Below are 23447 nucleotides of genomic sequence, written 5' to 3' on the forward strand. Positions count from 1 at the left end.
AAACCAAGTTCTGCTTTCCAGGCTTTAGTACAAGTTTATAATTGTTGTATGGATGAGTACCGCGTGAACAAAGTGGTTTATACAGAAAGCACCTACTGGTGGTTGAATGAAACCAGTCTTGAGGTGGAATTTTATAGCAGTTTTAGATCATAATTAACATAAATTTCTCAACAGTGCCCAATATTCAAATTAGTCACACAAAAATGTTTCAGCAGAGAAAGAGGTCATTCCAAGTCAGCAATTCACCTTCTCTACATAACTCGGCATTCTTCCTTTCAGATACTAATTCAATTCCTTTTGGAATGCCTCGATTGAACCTGCCTCCACCACACCCTCAGGCAGCAGATTCCAGATCTTAACCACTCACTACACGAAGGAGTCCTTCGTGCCTCTAATGCTTCTTTTGCCAGTTGCCTTAAATCCGTGACCTCTCATTCTCCATCCTTCCACCAGTTGAAACTGTTTTTTCTCTGTCTATCCTGCCACGACCTCTCATAATTTTAAATACCTCTATCAAATACCATCTCAATCATCTCTGCTCGAAGGAATACAAACCCAACTTCTCCAATCTATCTATTCCCCTTCCCTGGAACCACTCCTATGAATCTTTTCTGCATTCTCTCTAATGCCTACACGTCTTTCCTAAATTGTGGCATCCAGAACTAAACACAATACTCCAGTTGAGGGAGAACTAGTGTTTTATGCAAGTTTAACATTACCTGCTGGCTCTTGTACATTATGCCCTCATTAGTAAAGCCTAGGATACTGTATGCATGAATAACTGCAATCTCAACCTGTCGTGTCACCTTCAATGACTTACATAAAATAACATAAGAACTAAGAGCATGAGATGGCAATTGAATTCATCAAGCCTGCTCTACCATTCAATACGAATCATGGCTGGTCTTGTCTCCGCCTTATCTCCCACCTTCCTGCCCGCTCCCTACAACCCTTCATCCCGTTATTAATCAAAATCCTATCTATCTCCTCCTTAAATCTGTTTAGTGTTCTAGTATCCACTGCATGCTGGGGTAGTGAATTCCACAGATTCCGACCCTTTGAGTGGAGTAATTCCTCTTCATTTCTGTTTTAAATATGTCATTCCGTAGCCTAAAACAATAGGTGGGATTCTCCGAGCCTCCGCACCGAAATCGCGCTTCGCGCGGGGCGGCGGAAAATGGGGTGTCGACACGGCGCCGATCAGGGGCCATTGAAAGAGGCCCCCGCGGCGATTCTCAGCTGGCAGCCGGCCGAGTTACCGCCGGCGTGGTTCCCTCATGGTTCCACCCGGCGGGCACTCAGAGACTGTCCGCGGCTGCCCTGGTGGGGGGCGGGGGGATCTGACACCGGGGGGAGGGGGGGTGGCATCCAGGACAGCCAGCCAGGGTTCCGATCGCGGGCCACCGATCGGCGGACGCGCACGATTTGGGATGGGAGGGGCCTATATTGTTGCGGCTGGCTTGCTGTGTGGGTCTGCCATGTTGCACGGACCTGTGGCCGGAAATGCAAGGCCCCGTTTTGGCAGCCGGAGATGCGTGGTGTACTCCAGGGACCTGCATGCCCCCTTCAAAATGGAGAATCACTCTGGACTTTCTCCAGGAAAATCCAGAGTGATTCGTGCCCATTTTCTAGCGGGCTTGGGGACAAAACCCCATTTTCAGAGAATTCCGCCCACGGTCTCTAATTTTAGAATGCCCAACAAAGGGAAACATCTGCTCTACGTTACCCTGTTGTTTCCCTTCAGCATCTTATATACTTCAATTAGACCTCCTCTCATTCTTAACTCCAACGAGTATAAGGCTAAACTTGTCTTCAGCCCTGGAATCAATCTAGTGAACCTTCTCTGAACCACCTCTAATGCATGTACATCCTTCCTTAAGTTAGGGGACCAAACTGTGCACAGTACTCCACATGCAGTCTCACCAACGTCCTATACAATTGCAACAGTACTTTCCTACTTTTACACTTTTGTCCATTAGCAATGAAAGCCAAAATTCCATTAATGCTCATGACATCCAAGTCCCTTTGCTCCTGTATCCCTTTTAGAATCATATCCTTTATTTGACATTGGCCCATACCTTCTGAGCTGCTGGTTGTCATAAGACCATAAGATATTGGAGCAGAATTGGGGTGTTGGGGGGTATCCCAAAGATGTGCTGGGGAATTCTCTTCAGAAGTTCACAGATAAGGGGCGGGATTTTCTGTTAGCCGACGGCCAAATCGAGAAAGGCGATTCGGTGGAGAATCGATTCCGACACCAAAATCAGGAGAGATGCCACTTTGACACCAAAACGCAATGCTCCAGCACCTCGACAGTAGCTCAATGCGTTCCGGAACGAATGTACAGTAAACTCCATTTCCATATCAATAGCAGGCCTGACCCAGTATTCTCCGGGGCCTCGGCGATTCTCCACCTCCAATGGTCTGAGTTCTCGATGGCACTTTTCACTTGTGCTTTTAAAAATCGGGAAACCGGCGTGGTGGCTGCTGAGGGAGAGCGAGGGGATACAGAAGATGTCCAACATCGCCATAGTGTGCGGACAGTTGTGCTGCTGGCCGGCGGGCTTCAGTTTGGGCCGGGGGGAGAAGCGGGGTGTGGTCAGGCGATGGGCTGTGGGATCAGGGTGGATGGGCATGGAACGCTATTGCCACAGCCTGAAAGGCAGCCATGCAGTTGCAGACACTGCTAACAGCCCACTTTGAACTTACTGCCATGGGTTGTATGGGTGTCCCCCCAGGGCACCCCCCCGAGGTGCCATATGGCCCCAGCCGACCATCAGCCGTATGGGTGTGCTCCAGCACAACCAGTGCCACCTTGTTCGCTGGGTAAGTGTGTGTGGGGTGTGTAATGTGTTTGTGCAGCTGCGTTTGTCAAACTCCTGGATATCAATCATAGACCCGGCGAATTTTGCACCGTTTTTCATTGGAATCGATTTGTGTTCCACGTGGCCCCGATGCTAGCCCCTGAATAGTAGCGGAATCGGTCCAGGTGTGGTGCCAGTTTTTCTATTGTGAAGGTCCACGAATTCTGCGTGAGTGTAAACACATGGTCTCGGAAACAGAAAATTCTGCCCAAGGTTTGCACAGCAGTTGCTTGGAAGTGCAAACTTTGACTGAATTAAATTGCAAACTTCAGATAATTCCAACTGGGTTGATTCAATAGTTACCCAGAAAGGGTTAGAAGAATTAAAACCACTTCTAACTTCTGAGCAACTACTGCACAGATCCACTCCGACCCCCACCATGGGACACTCCCAAAACGCCGACTACTCCACCTCTTCCCTCCACAGGTCTCCTCCTTCCTCCAGCCCCCAGGGATCTCTCCTTGGCTGGGGTGGGTCCGATAATCTTCCCACATGACTGGCTCACACCCCAGGGTTCTTCCCCCCCCCCCCCCCCACTGGCCCCGACTACTGCCGCACTGGATGCCCCTCCTCCCCCCCCCCCCCCCCCCCCCCAGGGATTACACCGTCAATGAGAATTCCCTAATTCACAGAATTCCTCCCACCCCCACACCCGGACTTCTGCCCTCCCCCCCCCCCCCCCCCCCCCCCCCAAAGTCCCAATCTGGCTTGGCCTATGCCCCCTCTAGCCCTGAGGCCCAACTCATCCACCCTTCCCAACATCTGACTATTTCCCCTCCCCCGAGGTCTAAGTCATCCATGCCTGACCACTCCCCGGCCTCCTCAAGACCTGACACCTCATTCCCCCAAATCCTACCCACTTACCTTCCTCCCGGCCTAAATCATCTAAATCCACAATCATCTAAAACACACACAGCCATATTACAAACAGTTTGCCATTTTTATATCTTTGTAACTAGTGTCATGTGAGAGTACCTGTCAAGGTTTATACCTGCTTTGTGGCATCTAGTGCTGTAGAAAAGGGGACAGTGTTTATTTCCCCATGCTTCTACAGCCCTTCAACACAAAGCCCCAAGGACACACTGCACTGCCCAGATCTTGCCCGGAAGGTTGGGCACGATAGGATCACAAATCATTTTAAGTAAAAATCTAGGAGCATAGTGGCGATTGGTCTCTGATTACCACTCCGAGGAAATTTAAACACATTGTCTCCCTATTCTTCCTACAGAAATGAATCACTTCACATTTCTCTGAACTGAATTCCATCTACTAATTGTCCACCCATTCCATCAATCTGTCTGTGCCCTTTAAACTTCCAAACAATGCTCCTCACAGTTCACAATGCTCCCAAGTTTCATAGCATCAGAAGTCATTCCATATCATTGATAATTTGCAATTAGTTCTGAAGATTGTATTTTCAGTGTGGTGGATGTAGTTGAGCATACAATTCTGTCAACGCAAGGAAAATCCTAGGGTGATATTGACCCAGATTTTGTGGTATCAAAGACAATGAAACTGAGTACATTGTCATTATTCCACTGAAATTGACCAGCACTAGCTGGGGCTGGTTTAGCACAGGGCTAAATCGCTGGCTTTGAAAACAGACCAAGGCAGGCCAGCACCATGTTTCAATTCCCGTACCAGCCTCCCCGAACAAGCGCCGAATGTGGCGACTAGGGACTTTTCACTGAAACTTCATTTGAAGCCTACTTGTGACAATAAGCGATTTTCATTTCATTTCATCTTCTGGTGTTCATAAATGAAGTTAAAGGCAGAAATCCATAAACTGCTCAGTGTTTACACACTTCTCCACAGGGTGAGCTGTTGTAGAACTGCCAAATTGCAATTGATTGGAAATCTATGAACTGACAAGAAATTCCACTCATGTGTCTTTAGTCTCACTTGAAAACTTGTTGAATAAAGTGTAACATGCTTTTTAATGGCAGACCAGACTTATAATTACAGTTAAACAGCCTCACTAACTGACACTGGAAGAGCAATGTTATTAATGTTGAATGTCAAATGTCTCAAATATAATAGGAAATTGAACATATTTTAAGTTTATGGTTTTTTAAGATATATATTTTATTCCAACAATACCTTAAAATTCCACAATCATCTAAAACACACACAGCCATATTACAAACAGTGTGTCATTTTTATATCTTTGTAACTAGTGTCATGTGAGAGTACCTTTAAGAAACAGGTGTTTAATAAATGTACCTTTAAGAAATGGGTGTTTATCAGTGATGTCAGAGTGTGGGTGAAGCTGAACTCTGGCTCTGCTTTTTAGCTTCACTTTGAGAAAAGCTTGGGTGTGGCTGTGTTTTTTTGGTTTCATATTCAGTGTTAGAGTTGAAGCCAGACAAAGCAGGTATACTGTTGATCTCTCTGCCATGAAAACACTATCTCTTGATCATTTGGTGGATTCAGAATTATAAATGTTTTCAGTAGTGAATGTAAACCTGGCTTCTGTTAAAAGGTATTTATTTTGTCTTCTAGATGTTGTTTGGGAAGTTATTAAGGATTACTTAGTGTTGTATTCTTTGGGGGTTGTATCTGATGGTTGCTGTATGTTTTAAAAAGGCTAACTTGAGTTCATAGAATAAATATTGTTTTGCTTTAAAAAATACTTTTCCATTTCTGCTCTACCAGACCTGTAGAGTGGGCCGCATGCTCCCCATACCACAATCTAGAAAAAGTTATGGGTCAGGTGAACTCCATGATACACTTTGGGGTTCTCTAAACCCTGGCCCATAACAAAGTGGGGGCTTGAGGGGGATAAATGTCTATCTATTGGATTGGCTTAGTGAACTTAAAGACAGTGAGGGGTGAGCACATTGTGGTTGCTTTTTAGGTGTGGTATTTTAGTTTCAATAGGGGGTGTGTTGTGGACAATGGCTCTTTTAGAGGCTCAGATGTTTTTGGGGGTGGAGACCGTCACACGCAGTACCTTACGGACAGAGACTAAAAGCAGACTGTTAAATTTGGCAAAAACATTGCAGTTAACGTTACCTGACAAAATGCGAAAAGATGAGGTAATTATGGCGGTGGCTAAGCATTTAAAGTTGCACGAGATACAATTTGACTTATTGCAAATGGCAAAAATTCAGTTACAAATTAAACAAATGGAACACGAGAAAGAATTAAATCAGCTTGAATACAAAAGAGAGAGAGGAAAAAGAAAAGGAGAGAGAAGAAAGGAGAAAAGAAAGAATAGCTTTGGGGTTCTCTTAAACCCTGGCCCATAACACTAGTTATGACCCCGAAGAAAACATCCAGTCGTCCCCCCACCACCTTCCCCCTTTAATTGCTGGTGACAAAGATCTTTAAATTCCAACTCAAATGGAACCCCTCCTCGGACCCCCTAAGGGCATACTTAATTTTTTCAGTTGCAGGAACTCTGACACATCCCCCAACCATGCCAAAGCCATAGGTAGCACTGTCGACCTCCATCCAAGTAGGATTCGTCACCAGGCAATCAGAGAAGCAAAGGCCACAACATCATCCCCCTTCCTCTGTAGCAGCTCTAATAAGCCAAAAATTGCCAGTAAAGGACACGGCTCCAGTCTCACCCCCACGATCACCGCCATAGTCTCAAACACCGAAGTCCAGAACTCGACCAGTACAGGGCAGGACCAAAACAAAAGAGGTTGGGTGGGGTTATGGGGTGTTTTTTCCAAGGGGCGCTGCAGACTCGATGGGCCGAATGGCCTCCTTCTGCACTGTAAATTTTGGGATTCTTTGATTCAACGTGATTCGCTGGTCCCCTTAAGCAACCTGTTCTCCACATCAGAAAAGAACCCACTCATACGCTCTCTAGTCAAGTGAACAACTTTAAATTGAATCAGGCTCATCCTGGCACAAAAGGAGCTTGTGTTCACCCAATACAATATTTCACTCCAGGCCCATCCCTCAAGTGCCATTCCCAGCTCCTCCTCCCACTTCTCCTTTATCGCTGCCAATGCTGCCTTCCCGTCTCCTGCAACCAACCATAAATTTCCAAGATCTCCCCTTCCCCTAGCTTATCCCATGATAATAATCTATCCATCAACATATGACTCGGTACCCGAGGGAACCAAGGGAACTCTTTGCAAACAAAGTCCCGCACCTGCATATACCTAAACTTCCCACAGAACTCCTACAGTGCAGAACGAGGCCATTTGGCCCATCGATTATGCTACGATCCTCTGAAAGAGCACTCTACCAAGGACCACTTCCCCGTAACCCCATCTAACTTGCTTACTAAGGGGCAATTTAGCATAGCCAATCCACCGAATCTGCACTCTTTCAATAGTGAGAGGAAACACGAGCACCTGGAGGAAACCCTCACAGACACAGGGAGAAAGTGCAAACTCTACATAGACAGTCACCCAAGGGTGGAATTGAACCCAGGTTCCTGGAACCGTGAGGCAGAAGTGCTAACCACTGTGCCACCATGCTGCCCACTGCCACCGTGCCACCCACTTATTCCTCCTCGAGAGCTGATATTTCTCCTTCAACTCCTCCAGGCCCGCGAACCTACCCCCCCCCCCCCCCCCCCCCCCCCACAAAATGATCCTTTCGACCCCCTCCCTCTTCCAGATCCTATAAGTTGCGTCTATCCCCGACGGTGCAAATCTATGGTTTCTGCATATTGGCGACAATGCCTACATGCCTTCCAATCCGAAGTGCCGCCTAAACTGATTCCAATTTTAAGGAATGCCATCATTACTTGGCTTGCTGTATACCTGGTCGGGGAAAACGGATCAGTGACCAATTGCTTTATACACCCCCCAACACAGGAAGCCTCCTCCTTTTGGCACCAACCACCCACACCATTGCCGCACCTTCTCTACATTCGTCTTCCAGTAGTAATACAATAGGTTTGGCAGTGCCACGCCGTCCCCTTTGCAGAAAGGCTCTCAGGGTCCTGGGGGTCTTGCCTGTCAAACAATGGCTGAAATTAACTTTTCCACCCTATAAGCTTTGGGGAAGAAGATCGGGAGAGACTGGAACACGAATAGGAACCTTGCGGGTATCATCTGTGCTCTACCCGCCAAGGAAAGCAGGAGAGCATCCCACCTCTTCAGGACTCCGCCACAGAATGGCCAAGTTCAATTTGTGCATCATGGCTGAAGTAAAGAACCTCACCACTATTCTTAGAATTCCCCCATACCAAAAAAGGGTCAATAAGATATTCTAAATGGTGAGCAGGGATTCTCACTCCCTGACTCCTATGCAGGCTTAGGTGGGTGCTATTCGGGTCAAACGAGTGTTTCACGTTATCCCCGGCATAACCCATATCTTCATAGAAGAATTTTATCTACTTACCACTTAGTAGCTTACACACGGGTCCGGCTTGCTGAGTAAAGTAAAACTTTCTAATAATAATAACCATTCTTGCAGATTATCAATTTAAACTTAACTTTATTTTCAAGTTAAAAAGATAAAAAATTACTTTTACAGAAAGGTAAAAATATATTTTCTTGTTTGGACCAGTTGTAAGACTTTCAAGTCTTTCTTGTCAATCGTTTTTCTTTAACTTTTGGTCTTCTGTTCGCTTCTCTGGGTTGCTCGGTCTTCAGATGCTGCTCGTCCCATCACGGAGGAAGATTCTGATTTTCTGCTGTCTTTTCAGAGTTTTTATAGCAATTTGTGCAGCGTGACCTTTACAACTGACTCCCTTCTGCTACTTGAGCCTGACAGTTGAAAGCTAGTTTCTATCGGTTAGAAGCGTGGCACCTTTGTGGCTTCATTCCACCAGCTCGCCATTACTTACTTTGAACTTTTTCACTTTGCTTGACTTGTAATAAATTTGTCTGTGTCTTCGTCAGTACCCTTTCAGATTTATGTCTTTTTTAATGATTCTTTCAGTCTCAACCCGGGTCACCTTTGGGTCAAGCTAATGTCATGTTCAGGTTACCCCCTTTGACTCTATCCTTATGTGGCTTGGCCATTTTCTAAAAGGTTTTAACGTCAAAATGGTGTACGTTATAGTGTAACCTTGTCACCTTATGGGTTTCTTTATTTGTAAATCAGTTGTCTCATTTTATTACTGGTGTCAGCAAGTTTTCACGCTTAACAGTTGTCCCTTAATTTAAACCTTAGATTCTGGGTGCTCTTCTTAATTGTTCAATCCAATAATTCATTGCTTAAAGAATTGTGAAATACTGTTCTCTTTCATATAACTTAAGAAATTAAGTCAATCAAAGAACTTTTTTAACTTGTAAATCAGAATGAATTGTTCCTAGCTGTTTTCCTTCCCGCCTGTGAAGCTGTCTGCATTTCAAACAAGCTGATTCTGTTAACCCCTTGTGGGACTTCTCCCTTTCATTAAAAGTCTCAGGCATTCTCAGTGTTACTTTCATGTTTTAAATGTCATATTTTTCTAATTTTTCATTACATGGCCCACTCATGAGCCACCTGAATACCAATATACCTGAATTTAGTTTTGGTCAGCTTGAATGGCACACCTACCCAGGGAATATACTTCGCTCTTGGACACGTCAAGTTTGTACCCTGAGAAGGCTCCAAACTTCCTTAACAACCTCATTATCTTTCCCATACATGAAAGAGAATCTGAGACGTACGGCAACAAATCGTCCGCATTAAGGGACACCCTGCGCACTCTACCCCCATTTCAATGCCTCTCCATTCCTTCGGTGACGTCAGTGCAATGACCAAGGATTCGACCGCTAATGCAAACACCAATGAGGACAAGGGGCATCCCTGTGCAGCCAGAAATATCCTGAACTCACTGCATTAGTCTGATTACTTGCCATGGAGGTAGTATATACCAATCTCACCCAAGAAATAAACCTTGGCCCAAACCCAAATCGTCCCAGGACCTCAAAAAGATATTGCCATTCTACCCGATCAAAAGCCTTCTCTGTGTCCATAGAGATAATTACTTCTGGCACCCTTCCCCTAGATGGGATCATGACCAGGTTCAAAAACCGCCTAATGTTAGTTGGCAAAGCCAGTCTGATCTTAATAATAATAATCTTTTATAGTGTCACAAGTAGGCTTGCATTAACACTGCAATAAAGTTACTGTAAAAATCCCCTAGTTGCCACACTCCAGCGCCTGTTCGAGTACATTGAGGGAGAATTCAGAATGTCCAATTCATCTAACACTTTCAGGACTTGTGGGAGGAAACCGGAGTGCCTGGAGGAAACCCACGCAGACACAGAGAGACGGTGCAGACTCTATTTGGGAGTATACCCAATGCACGTGGGAAAAGAAGGAAAACTCTCTCTCTCCCAGATGCCTAAATCTCCATTGATTCCTCCCCCCCACTACTCCCCCCCCCCCCCCCCCCCCCATCTGTACCATAAACACTGCCAATTCCTTCGCCATTCCCAAATACTAAAGACTTGGGTTCAATCTGTCCATTTTGGGTCCAAAATGCAGTTAAAATCACCCCCCATGATCAACTGATGAGAGTCTAGGTCCGGGATGGCTACCAATGCCTTCTTAATAAACTCTTTATTATCCTAATTTGGTGCATAAATGTTGACTAAGACTACCAGCTGCCCCCACCAAGACCCCACTCACAATCACATACCGACCCTCCGGGTCCAGCACCAGCACCGGGTCCAGCTACCGTAAAAGCCACCCTCTCATTGAACATGATCGCAACCCCTCTCAAATTTAAATCAAAACCCGAGTGCCTGCCTCACCCATCCCTTGCTTAACATTAACCCTCAAATGCGTTTCCTGCAAGAGGACACCTGCCTTCAATCTCATCAATTTTTTTTTTAAATTTTAGAGTACCCAAATTTTTTTTCAAATTAAGGGGTAATTTAGCATGGCCAATCCACCTGGCCTGCACATCTTTGGGGTGTGGGGGTGAGACCCACGCAGACATGGGGAGAATGTGCAAATTTCACATGGACAGTGACCCGGGGCCAAGATCGAACCGGGGTCCTCGGCGCCATGAGACAGCAGTGCTAGCCACTGCACCACTGTGTCGCCCTATCGAGCTCATCAAATGAGGAAAAACCTGGGATATTTTAAACTGGGCCATTCACATTCCATGTCACCATCCTCACAGGAGGTCTCTGAACCCCCCTTTTATTAAGGTCGGCCATCCCTAAATAGTAAGGAGATCTCGCTTGATCCAGACCACCTTGATTTCGGGCCCAACCAAAATGGCTGACGCCTCCCTCCCCACACACACACACAAAGTAAGACACCTGCATCACCAGCATATTGCTCACCGACCTGCCCCCCAGCCTCCACCCCTGCTCCTCCCCCTGGCTCCCTTCCATCTCTCCTTTTCAAACAACCAACCCAATCAACCACCACCCAAAAACACTCCTTTCCTCCTCCCCACTACCCTATCAAGAAAACCTAACCATCCCAGGCACATTGCATCCCCCTTCCAATGTGACCGCGCCCCACCTGGCTGCCCGCTGCAGCCCCCTCCCCAACACTGCTCCCGTTTACTAACACCCCTGCTAGCATGGCGACCTCGACTTGGAGGACCACACAAAGAACCCCACCCATATAACCCCAACTACCCTTCCCTCCGCTCCCCCACCCAAACTACCAAACTAGTGCAATCCGGAAAGAACAAACCCAAACCCAAATGAAGTCCCATCCCCCAATCCCGCAGCAAGAGAAAAACAGAGGACTCAGAACAAACACGACACCCACCATGGTGAAGAACCAACATTTGAAAACATAACGTCTCCAAACATTCAAATTACGAAAACATCAAAACTGTACATTCTCAACATTAATCCTCCCCAAACCATTCTTCCGGACAGACACTCGCCTCCTCCTGCGTATTGAAGCAATGTTCTTTACTCTTAATGTGATCTACAGTCTTGCAGGATGCAGCATCACAAATTGAACCTTGCTCCTAAAGGTAGCCGCCTTGTCCTTGTTGAAGTCCGCGCGGTGCTTGGCAAGGTCGGCCCCACTATCCTGGTATATATGTACAGGATGACCCTCCCAGCTACAGTCTTGTGTGGGCTTTGCCAACCTCAAAATCTGTTCCTTCTACTGGTATTTATGGAACCGGACGACTACCGCCTGCAGCGGTTCTCCAGTTTACAGTCTCTGACACAGCGACCAGTGGGCCTGATCCACTTCTGGGGCCTTCTCGAAAAGCCCTCTCCCCGACCAACTTCTCAAGCACCTTTGCCACATAATCAGTGACGCTTGTACCTTCAATCCTCTCCGGCAGTCCAACTATCTTAGGGAGCAATTCTACCAAAAACTTTCGAACTTCATTTGTGGCAGGTTTCTCATAAGAGTTTCCTGCCGGTTCTGCTGGCAAATTCCCAACCACTATTCAATTGCACTTCGGTTGGGATTCTATGGCCGTGTTCACTCGGCAACCGGAGAATCCCGCCTGTGTTCATTGGAGTTCTCCATTGTCCGCCTCTCGCCCATGGCATACTTGCGGCAGGCGGGGTGGAAGAATCCAGCCCTTTTTTGGGCCCTGAGGAGTTTCTCACCGGTTCAGCACACACTTGAAGATTTTTTTAGCACTGGGGAGCTGAACTCAAGACATCGGGATGCCATTTTGAAAGGGTGCCCTGATCTCCAAGTGAACTTGTCTCCCCACCAATGGGCAATGACACCCCACACACACACAGGACACTACTCCACACCCCCCCCCCCCCAAGTGAGGACACCTTGCGATGGGATCCTTGGGGTCTCCCCCTCTTCAGGCCCCTCCCCAAACCCCCTTACAGCACCCCCTCCCTTCAAGGACCTCTCTCACAGCCCCCAACCTCACAGAGGCCCCTACTTACCTGCCCTGCAACTCGCCCACCCTTCAAACCTCGCTCCACCCTCATTTCATGGGCATAGGCCCCTCGCCTCCTGATCCCTCGCAGTGCCACCCTGGCACTTGGGCACCCTTGCCCTGCCACTGTGGCAGTGCTCCTGCTGGGTAGCCAGTGCCATCCAGGCACCTTGGCAAGTCCAGGATAGCAGTGCCAAGGTGCCAGCTGAGCAGTGCCAAGGTGCCCACGTTCCAGGAGGATGGCCAGGGTGCCATCCTGCACTTACCTTGACCACCCAGGCATCACCGGTGGCCCAGGAGTCCCCCCCCCCCCGGGTGCTGTTCCATCTGGGCCATGTTTGTGTGGACCAGGACTGATCGGGCCAGGCTGCAGCTTCCCTGGGGAGGCCGAGGAATCGAGGGAAGCCGGTAGATCCCATGCATATATGTCGTAAGTAGGTTATACGACCTGCTTCCGCGAGTGTCATTCGATCCTGCCCATTGGGGCGATGTTCAGACTCCGACGTCTTGTGGGACTCGGGAGAATCCCACGAGGCGCAGAGCCTGTTGGGAGGCTTGCTGAAGGGCTTTACCGAGATTCTCCGGCTGCATTACGCTCGCCCTGAGCGCAGCACAGATGGAGAATCGCGCCCATAGATTTGCTGCCTGGATCGATTTTCATGGTCATCCACTCTGGCCTTCAACACTTTGTGGGCCTCTACCAGCATTGTTACCTCTGTCTCCAGAGACACGATTCGGACACTGTAATCTGAAGACCGCCTTCTCCACCTCTCAAATTGTTGCGCCCTGTGACTCCATTCGCTGCTCCACACTTTCCAAAGTCCTGCGAAGAGGAGCTACTGCTGCCTCAATCGCCCTTTACAGATCCTCCCGCATCTCCTGCCGATGCTTCTTAAATTCCCCAGCAATAAACTGCTCCATCAGCAATGGTGGGAGGGGGGGGGGTGTAGAGAACGACACGGCAAGATCCAACATACCATCCTTCGCTGCACCACGAGGATCCTCCAACTCTTGAGCAGGGGCTTTATTCGATTTAAGCCTGGTATTATAACCTGCCGGCAACCCACACCGGAGGAAAAACTAACAACCTTCAGTAGCTTTGTCCTATTTCCCACCAAAGCATCCGTTGAACGGGTAGAAAGGGCCGAAACCTAAGCCTCCAAACAGGAGCCACCTTGTGTGCAGCCGATCACTGGTCGGTGATGCTATTCTGCACATGTGGTTTGGTATAAAATATGTTTGAAAATGTTATTTTCTGCAATATTTGCAAACGTATGTTGTACTGCTGTGAGGTCTGAAACGGCTCAGGAAGTATTTTAGGAATAGACAACATGGTTTATGATATTTTAACTTCTACTTTAGAAGGTGCATATTCCAATCATTTATTTTGCGACCTATCTGTAAAATTAAAAACAAGCTGAAGTGAAGGGATTCAAAGATTTTAACTTCCTGGTTTGCTGTTGGTTAGAATACTTCAATGCAGTTGGCTGCTCACCCTGCTTGGTGACATAATTACTGCTGCATATGCGGAGGTCCTCTTGACTTGGAGTAGGAGTCAAAGTGAGATTGGAAAAGGGGGAAATCCACACCAGAGGTCTTTGTGAGCAGCTTTCTTTGTTAGTCCACAGCCACTATCGTCTTACTGTTGACATTTTAATTTTGGGGCCGGGGGAACTGCCTTGTTCAAAAATAATATTTAAAACTCATCAGCCCCTGTACAAGACAATTTCGTCATTTTCCCGTGGAGGGAACTCGCCTGCTGCCATCTTCCAGGGAACTTTCTAGCACGCGACAGGGAGCCTGCGTGCTTAACCGCGCGCGCCTGTTTTCGGGCCGTTGGTGACGGTTGCTCATCGCGTGGTGACCGGGCGAGTCCCACCACAGCCGACAGCGGCCCGCGACAAGGCTTCAGGTAACCCGCACCGAACGTCTGCACCCGCGCGCGATTGACCGTACACCGTAAAAGAGAGACAGACATCTGCGCAGCGGTTGACGAATCAGTCATGATTGATGAGAGTTTAGCATTAATCGGAAATAACTGAAGTAGAACACTGTTTTGTGTACATGCGGCTTAGTTTATAATAACAGAGTCGGCAGAATGCATGTGTGGTCCATTGGGCTTGCTGCAAGTGGGATCACTGAAACCTCAACCCACAAATAGTACCGGTGATGTTATTCTGCACATATGGTTTGATATAAAATATGTTTGAAAAATTTATTTTCTGCAGTATTTGCAAACATATGTTGTACTGCTGTGAGGTCTGAAACGGCCCAGAAATTGTTTTCGGCAAAGACAACGACAAATGCAGTTGTGTTAATAACGTGCTTTTAATAATTCCTTCGACAACAATTATATAAAAATGCAAAATGTCATATGAATACTCACACTATGTACATATTGTTGATGCAAACATTTTTGTACAAAAAGTGAATTTGTTAGCTTTAAAGAGACTGGGAACACTTGAATTTTTTTTAAGTAACACATTCTTTACAAACCTATACCCATGATATTTTACATTTAGCAAGAAAAACAAGTGATGAACAAGTTACAAAATAGAGTGCTTTCTTTGCACATCTGGTTGCCTGAAGCATTATTATCAAAAGTGCAATAGCAACAATATATTTCATACTATTGGTTACAAAAACACTGCAAATCTGAAATGAGAAAAAGTCCTAGAAATGCTCAGCAAGCCAGTCCTTCAGGTAACCTTTTCCCATGTTACATAGGGTCACCGCAATGTGAGTTTGTCACCTTCATATAATCATTTTGTTTTGATTAGGCAAGTGGTTTTACAACCAGATGCCCTTCCTGACACCAAACCTCCCTATTTAACCAGGCCGGGAACCAGCATTGATACCTGCAGTAGTGGCTGTTTTCTTTTTGTAGCCAACAAGTCGAGAAGTGGGACTTGGACCCAGAGCCTTCTGGCTCAGAGGCAAACGAGGTACCTACTGAGCCACTCCAGCTGACTTAAGCCAGTGACTGATGAAAAAGATAACAAAAACATTTGGCCTTGTACAGCATCTTTTAAGAAGCAAAAATTCCCAAGGGACTTCACAGAGGCATGAGAAATGGGAAACTAAGCCAAAGCAGATGAGATTATGAGATACAACTAATAACATAGTCAATAAGATGTGTTTTAAATGGCACCGAGTGAGAATGGGGAAAACAGATCAAGTCATGGCTGCACACGTTAAGCATTTAATTAGCTCTGAGATTCTGTTTTACCTGTACGTTTCCAACATTTTCTGATGTTATGTCTTATAACTAACGAGTTGACGAGAAATATTGGTTTAAAAAAACACTGCTCCTATCTGTTGACAAGATTGAAAATTGGTGTTGATCTCAAGCCAAAATTAATCATTGAGATCTGTGGATGGATACATATTTTGAGTTTTCTTCAACTTTCCTTCGTGATTAAATGGGTGGGCTGGAATTCATAGTTGGGTAGATTGTACACATTATTAGACCAAATAACTGTTTTGAATTCTATCTTATTTAGTGTTCTTAACATTGCTAAAGCTTCCCTGATCATTAATTCAAAACATTATAAAATATGCAGCTTTTTTTGCTTTTTAACCATTTCAATTTTGAACATATGAGGATAAAATTGACAATTGAAACATGGGTCTTATACAATGAGTCAAAAATGGTGGGTTGGCTCCAACAACTTGCTGATGAACAGAACGAGTTTTATGCTGTTGATGAGGCTTGAATTCACAATGCCAGCTGTGATAAATTATTTGATATGTACAGTGATAGGCATATGAGCTCTGTACAATAGACCTGTGCAGCAATGTGTTAACACACACCATAACATCTACCTCTTCATTTCTTTTTGGATGTTGATCATTGGAGTTGGTAAATAGTCAATGAATGTTGGAATGTAATAAGATATATTGAATAATTCAATGTAATTGTTTAATATTTGGTCTTTGTACATAACTTAAGCAGAGATGTGCCAGGCAGTTGGTAGTCCAGGAGAGGAAGACACAGCTGAAAGACATTGATTTCAGGTCTCTGTGTAAACAGAGGACATCTGGCCTAGACAACGGTCAATGGTGTTGACCTGGAAGAGTCCATTGTCTTCTAGCTCATTATGAAGTGTTTCTCCGAATGTACCTTGAGATTCCGGAACAATGTCAAAACCTGTGGATAGAATTCCACAAGTATACTATTAAGGGTGTGTAATACACAATAGCAGTAATTTTGCAAACTTTTAATGCCAGGACGGAGCCCCATTAGGTTGGAGCACAGATCTGAGACAGAGATAGGGTTGTAGGGCTGATTTACAACCCAGGCTCTCATCTAGTATTTTGTCTCACAAAGTTACCCCTTAATAAGTTAACTCTAAAAACTGAGACAAAGAGAGAAGTAAACCAAACAAATCTCAACAAAAGACTTAGAACCATTCTTTCTTTCTATGGTTACTTAATGTTCATGCTACAGAAGGTGGAGAATGTGTATACCAAGAAATGAAACAACCCAGTAATTGATTAGATGACAATTAAAATCCACATAGTAAAGCTCAAAGTGTGGGGAAGATTTTCTCTGAGCATTTTGTATGTAACATAATGCAAACCCATTTTTATAAGTACAGCATATAAAGAAAATCTTCCTCCCATTGTGCTTAAACCCCAATCAAAAGAGTGGTGCCTGATTCAGTAATTCATCATTTTATTTCCATACGTACACTATATCATATCTCTGAGTGAAATTGTATTTAGTGTCTTATGAGGTACTAAGGCCACCAAGGACCAGATTGAGACCTGCTAAAACCATTTTACGTAGATCCTTCTAGTCAACAGAGTATTTCATAAATTTGAGCCCGATTTGAACAGAGGTTTAACTGTGAAAGCACAGTTTGCTTTCGCTGAGTTCCCAAATAATTCTTTCTTTAATAATGTTGCATGATGCAGAAATTTTACCATTTTAAATAATAAATATTGGAGTTGGTAAATAGTCTATGGTTGTTGGAATATTGAATAATCCAATATAATTGTTTAATATTCAGTCTTTTTACATAACTCAAGAAGAGATGTGCCACTCACCTTTTAGCCCAATCAGGACTCACAGCTGAAAGACATTCACCTTAATTTTCGCTCCCAGGTTCACAGAATCGGGAAAATTCCTGAACCCAACACACATTAAATTTCACCAGACAGCTGTATTTTCGCTGGGGGGGGGGGGGGGGGGGGGGGGAAGAGAGGAGGGGCTGCACGATAGAGTCGAGTCCGTTGACCCCAGAATCAATAAAGATCTGGAGGTGGGCCCAGAGTGGGTTACGCAACTCGGTCAGGTTTGAAAGGAGAGCCTGTAAGGAGTTCCTGCTGTGAAACAGGGTGTGGATGCAAGTGTTGCTGTGTCTCGGAGGAGGCGTCAATCAACAGTCAGGTAGTACTAACTGTAATAGTTCTCCAACTGGTTGCTGACACTGGAAGAGATGGTCCATTATGGGCTTTCCATAGGAAAATATAGTTATTGTTGCTGCCTGTTCACATTTAATGAAGGAGAACACACTACCAAGTTAAATCTGGAAAACCTTTACAAGATGCAGCCATGGAGATGGCAGCACCTTGGCACCACAGCTGCTTGCAGTATTCTCTACTGACTCAGGTTAGTACAATGTCTCCCCATCCTTATCCCGAAGGCCTTTTTCAGACGGGTTAACGGAAGCATTACGGGGTTTGTGTGGGCACATGGGACCCCGAGGGTGAGGAGGGTGTTCTTGGAGCGGGGCAGGGATGGGGGGGTCTGGCGCTGCCCAACCTCTGTGGGTACTATTGGGCTGCCAATGCAGCGATGGTGCGTAAGTGGGTGATGGAGGGGGAGGGGGCAGCATGGAAGAGGATGGAGATGGCGTCCTGTGTGGGCACGAGCCTGGAGGCGCTGGTGACGGCGCCGCTGCCGTTCCCGCCAACGAGGTATACCATGAGCCCGGTGGTGGTGGCTACCCTCAAAATTTGGGGGCAATGGAGGCAGCACAGGGGGGAGGTGGGGGTCTCGATGGGATCCCCGATACGGGGGACCCACCGGTTTGTTCCGGGGAGAATTGATGGCGGGTTTCTGAGTTGGCACAGGGCAGGTATCAGGAGGTTGGGGGACCTGTTTATAGACGGGAAATTTGCAAGCCTGGGTGAGCTGGAGAGGAAGTTCGGGCTCCCCCCGGGGAACGCCTTTCGGTACATGCAGGTGAGGGCGTTTGTCAGGCGGCAGGTGGCGGGGTTCCCTCTGCTGCCGCTGCGTGGGGTCCAGGACAGGGTGCTCTCGGGGGTGTGGGTTGGGGAGGGGAGGATCTTGGCGGCGTACCAAGTGATGCAGGAGATGGACGAGGCCTCGGTTGAGGAGTTGAAGGGTAAATGGGAGGAGGAGCTGGGTGAGGAGATTGAGGAGGGGACGTGGGCGGACGCCCTGGGGAGGGTAAACTCCTCCTCCTTGTGCGAGGCTTGGCCTCATACAGTTTAAAGTGCTGCACAGGGCTCACATGACCGGGACAAGGATGAACCGGTTCTTTGGGAGTGCAGACAGGTGTATTAGGTGCTCTGGGAGCCCAGCAAATCATGCCCATATGTTCTGGGCATGTCCAGCACTGGGGGAATTTTGGAAGGGCGTGGCAGGGACTTTGTCGAGGGTGGTAGGATCCAGGGTCAATCCGGGCTGGGGGCTCGCAGTATTTGGGGTTGCAGAGGGACCGGGAGTGCAGGAGGCGAAAGAGGACGGTGTTCTGGCCTTTGCGTCCCTGGTAGCCCGATGGAGGATTCATCTTCAGTGGAAGGACGCGAGGCCCCAAGCGTGGAGGCCTGGGTCAACGGCATGGCAGGGTTTCTGAAGCTAGAGAAGGTGAAAAAGGGGGAGGGGGGGAGGAGGAGGGGGGGATGATTTGTTGTTTTGTACTAAAGGGACGGGCATAGTTGTTCTGTGCCAATGTCGGGCATTAATTCATTACCTCTTCTGTGTATACGCGGGGGAGAGGGGGTTTCTGTCCTGTCTATTGAAGGGACGGGCAGATGTTTTGGGGGAATGATGGGTGTTAGTTTATCTCTTCCGCTGTGTATGCGCCGGGGGGGGGGGGGGGGGGGACTGTTCTTTGTAAAAATGTTGATATTATGTAAAAATTTGAATAAAAATTATTTTAAATACAAAAAAAGGTTAGTACAATGTCTATGGGGATGACTGATGCACACCATATTTGTCATGAATCTTTGCCCTTGCATCTTCCTACCTTATTTCCACCCATCTCTTAATGCAGCCATGCATTTGAGCCTTGACCAGGATTCTCGCAGCTGCACTTTGTCATTGCAGTATAATGTGACTGAGAGAGAGCAGGACGGCAAGGGAGTTTGTGGTCTAGTGCACAACACAACACTTGGGAGTGATTGGAGTAAAGGCCAGGCTAACATGCATTCGGCATATGCCGTTCCCCCCCTTTCCCAACATTAGACATTGATGAGAGAGAGAGTGTGATTCATGTATTTAAGCAGAGTTGAAGCCTCACGTGCCATTTTTTCAATTTCTCATGTCAGAATGTGACAAAGAAGGGAAAGTGGGGAAGGTGTGGGAGAGGCTGCACCCTGTTTCAGTAAACAAAATCTTTAGATCCTGGTCAAGGAGGTCCAGAGACAGCACAGAATTATATACTCCGGTGGAACCTGCCCACAGTGACGAAGAGGATATGGCAGGAGATAGCCTCCACCGTGAGTGCAGCAGGAGATCATAGTCAAGCCTGGCTTCAATGTTGGAAGAGGTTCTACGACCTGCTGCATTCCAGCAACGTGAGTTTTTCAGCACAAATACAAGTAGGTCTAAGTGATGGTTCACATCTGAAGCTGCAATTATGGTGCGAAACCTGGAACATACCTCTCCTATAGCATGGAGGCTTACATGCCCAAACTACTCCTGTAGATGTACACAGCAGAGTTGTGTTACAGCTCACTCAGGGAGTCTACGTTTCTATGACGACATGTACTTTTATGTGCGTGTTGTAATCTGGAGCAATGGATAGTGATGGCAGAGGCTCAAACTTTCTTTCCATTACCTGGTTGACTGGAATCTTTTCCATTCTTGTCACCTGCCATTGGCATGTGTTAAAAGGATTTTCAGGTTGATACTCAACCTGTTTGGCCTACATTATGAATGCGCCTTCTTTAGCCATCAAGTCTGGCTTGGGATTACAACCAGGAGCTTCTTTGCCACAATGCACACTCTTCCCTCTTATCTAGCACACTCTCCTTCCTCCCACATGGGTGCCTGAGTTATGACGGTGAGGTGGGTAAGTGGGTAGTCAAGTGGCCTGGAGGTGTAGCTGGGTGAGCGGGGATAGTCGCGAGTAAAGGGGATAGCTGATTGGTCAGGGGGGATTGGCAGTGTGTGAATGGACGGGCAGTTGTGTAGTTAGCCAGATCTTTTAGTCTTGAGTTTTACTCTATCTAACATTTCCAGGGTAAAAATCCAGGTAAGTACCACGGAATTGTCTGTGTCTCTAACTCAGAATCTGAGACATTCGTGGAGGTTCCTGGGGATCAGATAAACTGCCTACTGCAATGAAACCTCCAGGCAATTCGCATGTAGGTCAGCGTGTCAAGACTTCCACAGGGATCCGACGCACATATCAGCGGTGCGTCTGGTCTCTGATGATTTGGAGACCCGAAGTTTTGGGCCATGGTCTTGCAATTATTACTTAGTAAAACACATGATCTAAAGAAACCAAGTTAAGCAAAATAAAACTATAAAACACCCAATGGCTACAAACATGACTTGGTCTGATTCAAACAATGATATAATAAGTTTTAAAAAGGATTACTTCATTAAACTTGGCATGGCATAAATTTACTACACTTAAAAGGTAGAGTAATTAAGTTCACTGGTCTTTTCAATTCAGAGATAATATATCTTGGCAAGGCTAAAGCTGCAAAATTACAATTTCTGTGATTAGAATCAAACTCTAAAGAAACTGCAGAACAATATCTAAATAGATTAGGTTTACTTCAAACCAGACCCAAGAGGAAAAAACAAATAAATCCTTCCATCAAGGAGGGAGAGCTTTTAAATAATAAACACTTTGTGCTATAAAATTAACCTAGCACCCAAACAGATTACACTTTAAAGATAACCAATACATATTAATGCTGTCAAAAACAGGAAAGAACACCAGCCATACAAGTTTGCCTTTGTTCTTTGTTACGATAGGAGGAACACAGCACCATGACTGTTGACAATTTTTCTGACTCGCCACCTGATTATCCCCACAGCCCAAATAGTGAAAAAGATGGAAGCTAATCTCAACTATACTGTACTAGGTTTGGGAAAGTATCCAACAAATCTCACATTGAAGTCAGGCATGATTCCGAATGTAGGACAAATTTAAATCCAAGTGTGGCACAATTACTAGTTGATTTGCATTGAGTCGCTGAGAGAACTGATTACCTGGAGTGTTTTTTAATATTCGTTCGTGAGATGGCTAGACCAGCGTTTACTGCCCATTCCAAATTGCCCAGGAGAATGTGGTGGTGAGCTGCCTTCTTGAACTACTGTAATCCATGTGGTGTAGGTACACCCAACGTACTGTTAGGGAGTGTTTTGACCCAGCAACAGTGGAGGAATGGCAATATATTTCCAAGTCAAGATGGTGAGTGGCTTGGAGAGCAACTTCCAGGTGTTGATGTTCCCTTGCATCTTCTGCCCTTGTCCTAGATGGTAATGGTCGTGGGTTTGGAAGGCACTTCCAAAGAGCCTTGGTGAGTTCCTGCAGTGCATCTTGTGGACAGTACACACTGCTGTTACTGTGCGTTCTTGGTGGAGGGAGTCAATATTTGTGGATGGGGTGTCAATCAAGCAGACTGCTTAGTCCTGGATGGTGTTGTTGGAGCTGCACTCACCCGGACAAGTGTTTGAGCCAAGACTGCCAGGAGGTCAGGAGCCGAGTGCCCTGGCGGAATGCAAACTGAGCGTCAGCGAGCAGGTTATTGCTAATACTGTTGATGACCCTTTCTTTCACTTCACTGATGATCAAGAGTAGACTGATGGGATAGTAATTGACTGGGTTGGATTTGTCCTGCTTTTTGTACAGAGGATATACATGCACAATTTGCAAAGGTCCCGTTTAAAACATATTAAGCACATTTGCTATTTTGTAAGTATTTGCTGATGTTAAGAGGCAGGGTTTCAAGCAATTTCAGCTGAATGAAGCTGCCTAAAATCTCCACTTTCTGACTATTTCCTTTATATATTAACGGTGCAAATAGATGATTGAAGCGGCATGACGTGTCCATTAACTGTTTGCCTTTTGAACAATGACGTGTAAGAGAATGCACCAAATTCCACATGCCCCACCCAATTTTGTCAGTTTCCCAGCAGTTCGAAAGGGAGACTTCATACAGCTTTGGGAATAATTTCATTGCATTATTACCGTTCACCATTGTAGCCAGCCAATCATGTTGGCATGAACAATTGGAATGCAAGAGTAAAATTTACTCTTCCTTTCCTCAGAATGTAGAAAAATAACATTCACACCTGCTGCTATCACTCAAAATAAACTAGACCTGAAACACAGCTCCTGGCCATTGCTCTACAGCTCACTACCATAAGTCTCTGCCTATATCTTCCTCTGGTGGAGTCACCCTGGGCTGATGAACCAAATTAAGATACTTATGAAAAATGAATTCCATTTGGTCCATCTTAATTCTGCACTGGAGTGTTGTATTGGGCTGCACTCGAGTGCTTAAGTTAGAATGCTGACTGAGGGAGTTCGATGAAGAGAGAAGGAGATGATCCTTTCACCTTCTACCTTTCCTCAGCTTCTAGTAGTTGGCTCTTTGCTACAGGAAAAGCCCATAAAGCA

The 23447-nt window shown here is 46.1% G+C and overlaps 1 protein-coding gene across 4 annotated transcripts in view; it reads right to left on the reverse strand.

Moving 5' to 3' along the window:
- Positions 1–16549: 16549 nt before the first annotated feature.
- LOC119964755 (zinc finger protein GLIS1-like) overlaps positions 16550–23447 on the reverse strand; it is a 494047-nt gene continuing 487149 nt past the window's right edge. For 3 of the 4 annotated variants that reach the window (XM_038794696.1, XM_038794698.1, XM_038794699.1), the window contains one exon: positions 16550–16759. In XM_038794696.1, coding sequence (XP_038650624.1) covers positions 16623–16759 — 137 coding nt within the window. In that variant the 3' untranslated portion in view covers positions 16550–16622. The remainder of the gene's footprint in view (positions 16760–23447) is intronic. The other variant, XM_038794697.1, reaches the window with a different exon arrangement.

This window comes from Scyliorhinus canicula, chromosome 4 (assembly GCF_902713615.1).
Source record: "Scyliorhinus canicula chromosome 4, sScyCan1.1, whole genome shotgun sequence".
Taxonomy (NCBI): domain Eukaryota; kingdom Metazoa; phylum Chordata; class Chondrichthyes; order Carcharhiniformes; family Scyliorhinidae; genus Scyliorhinus; species Scyliorhinus canicula.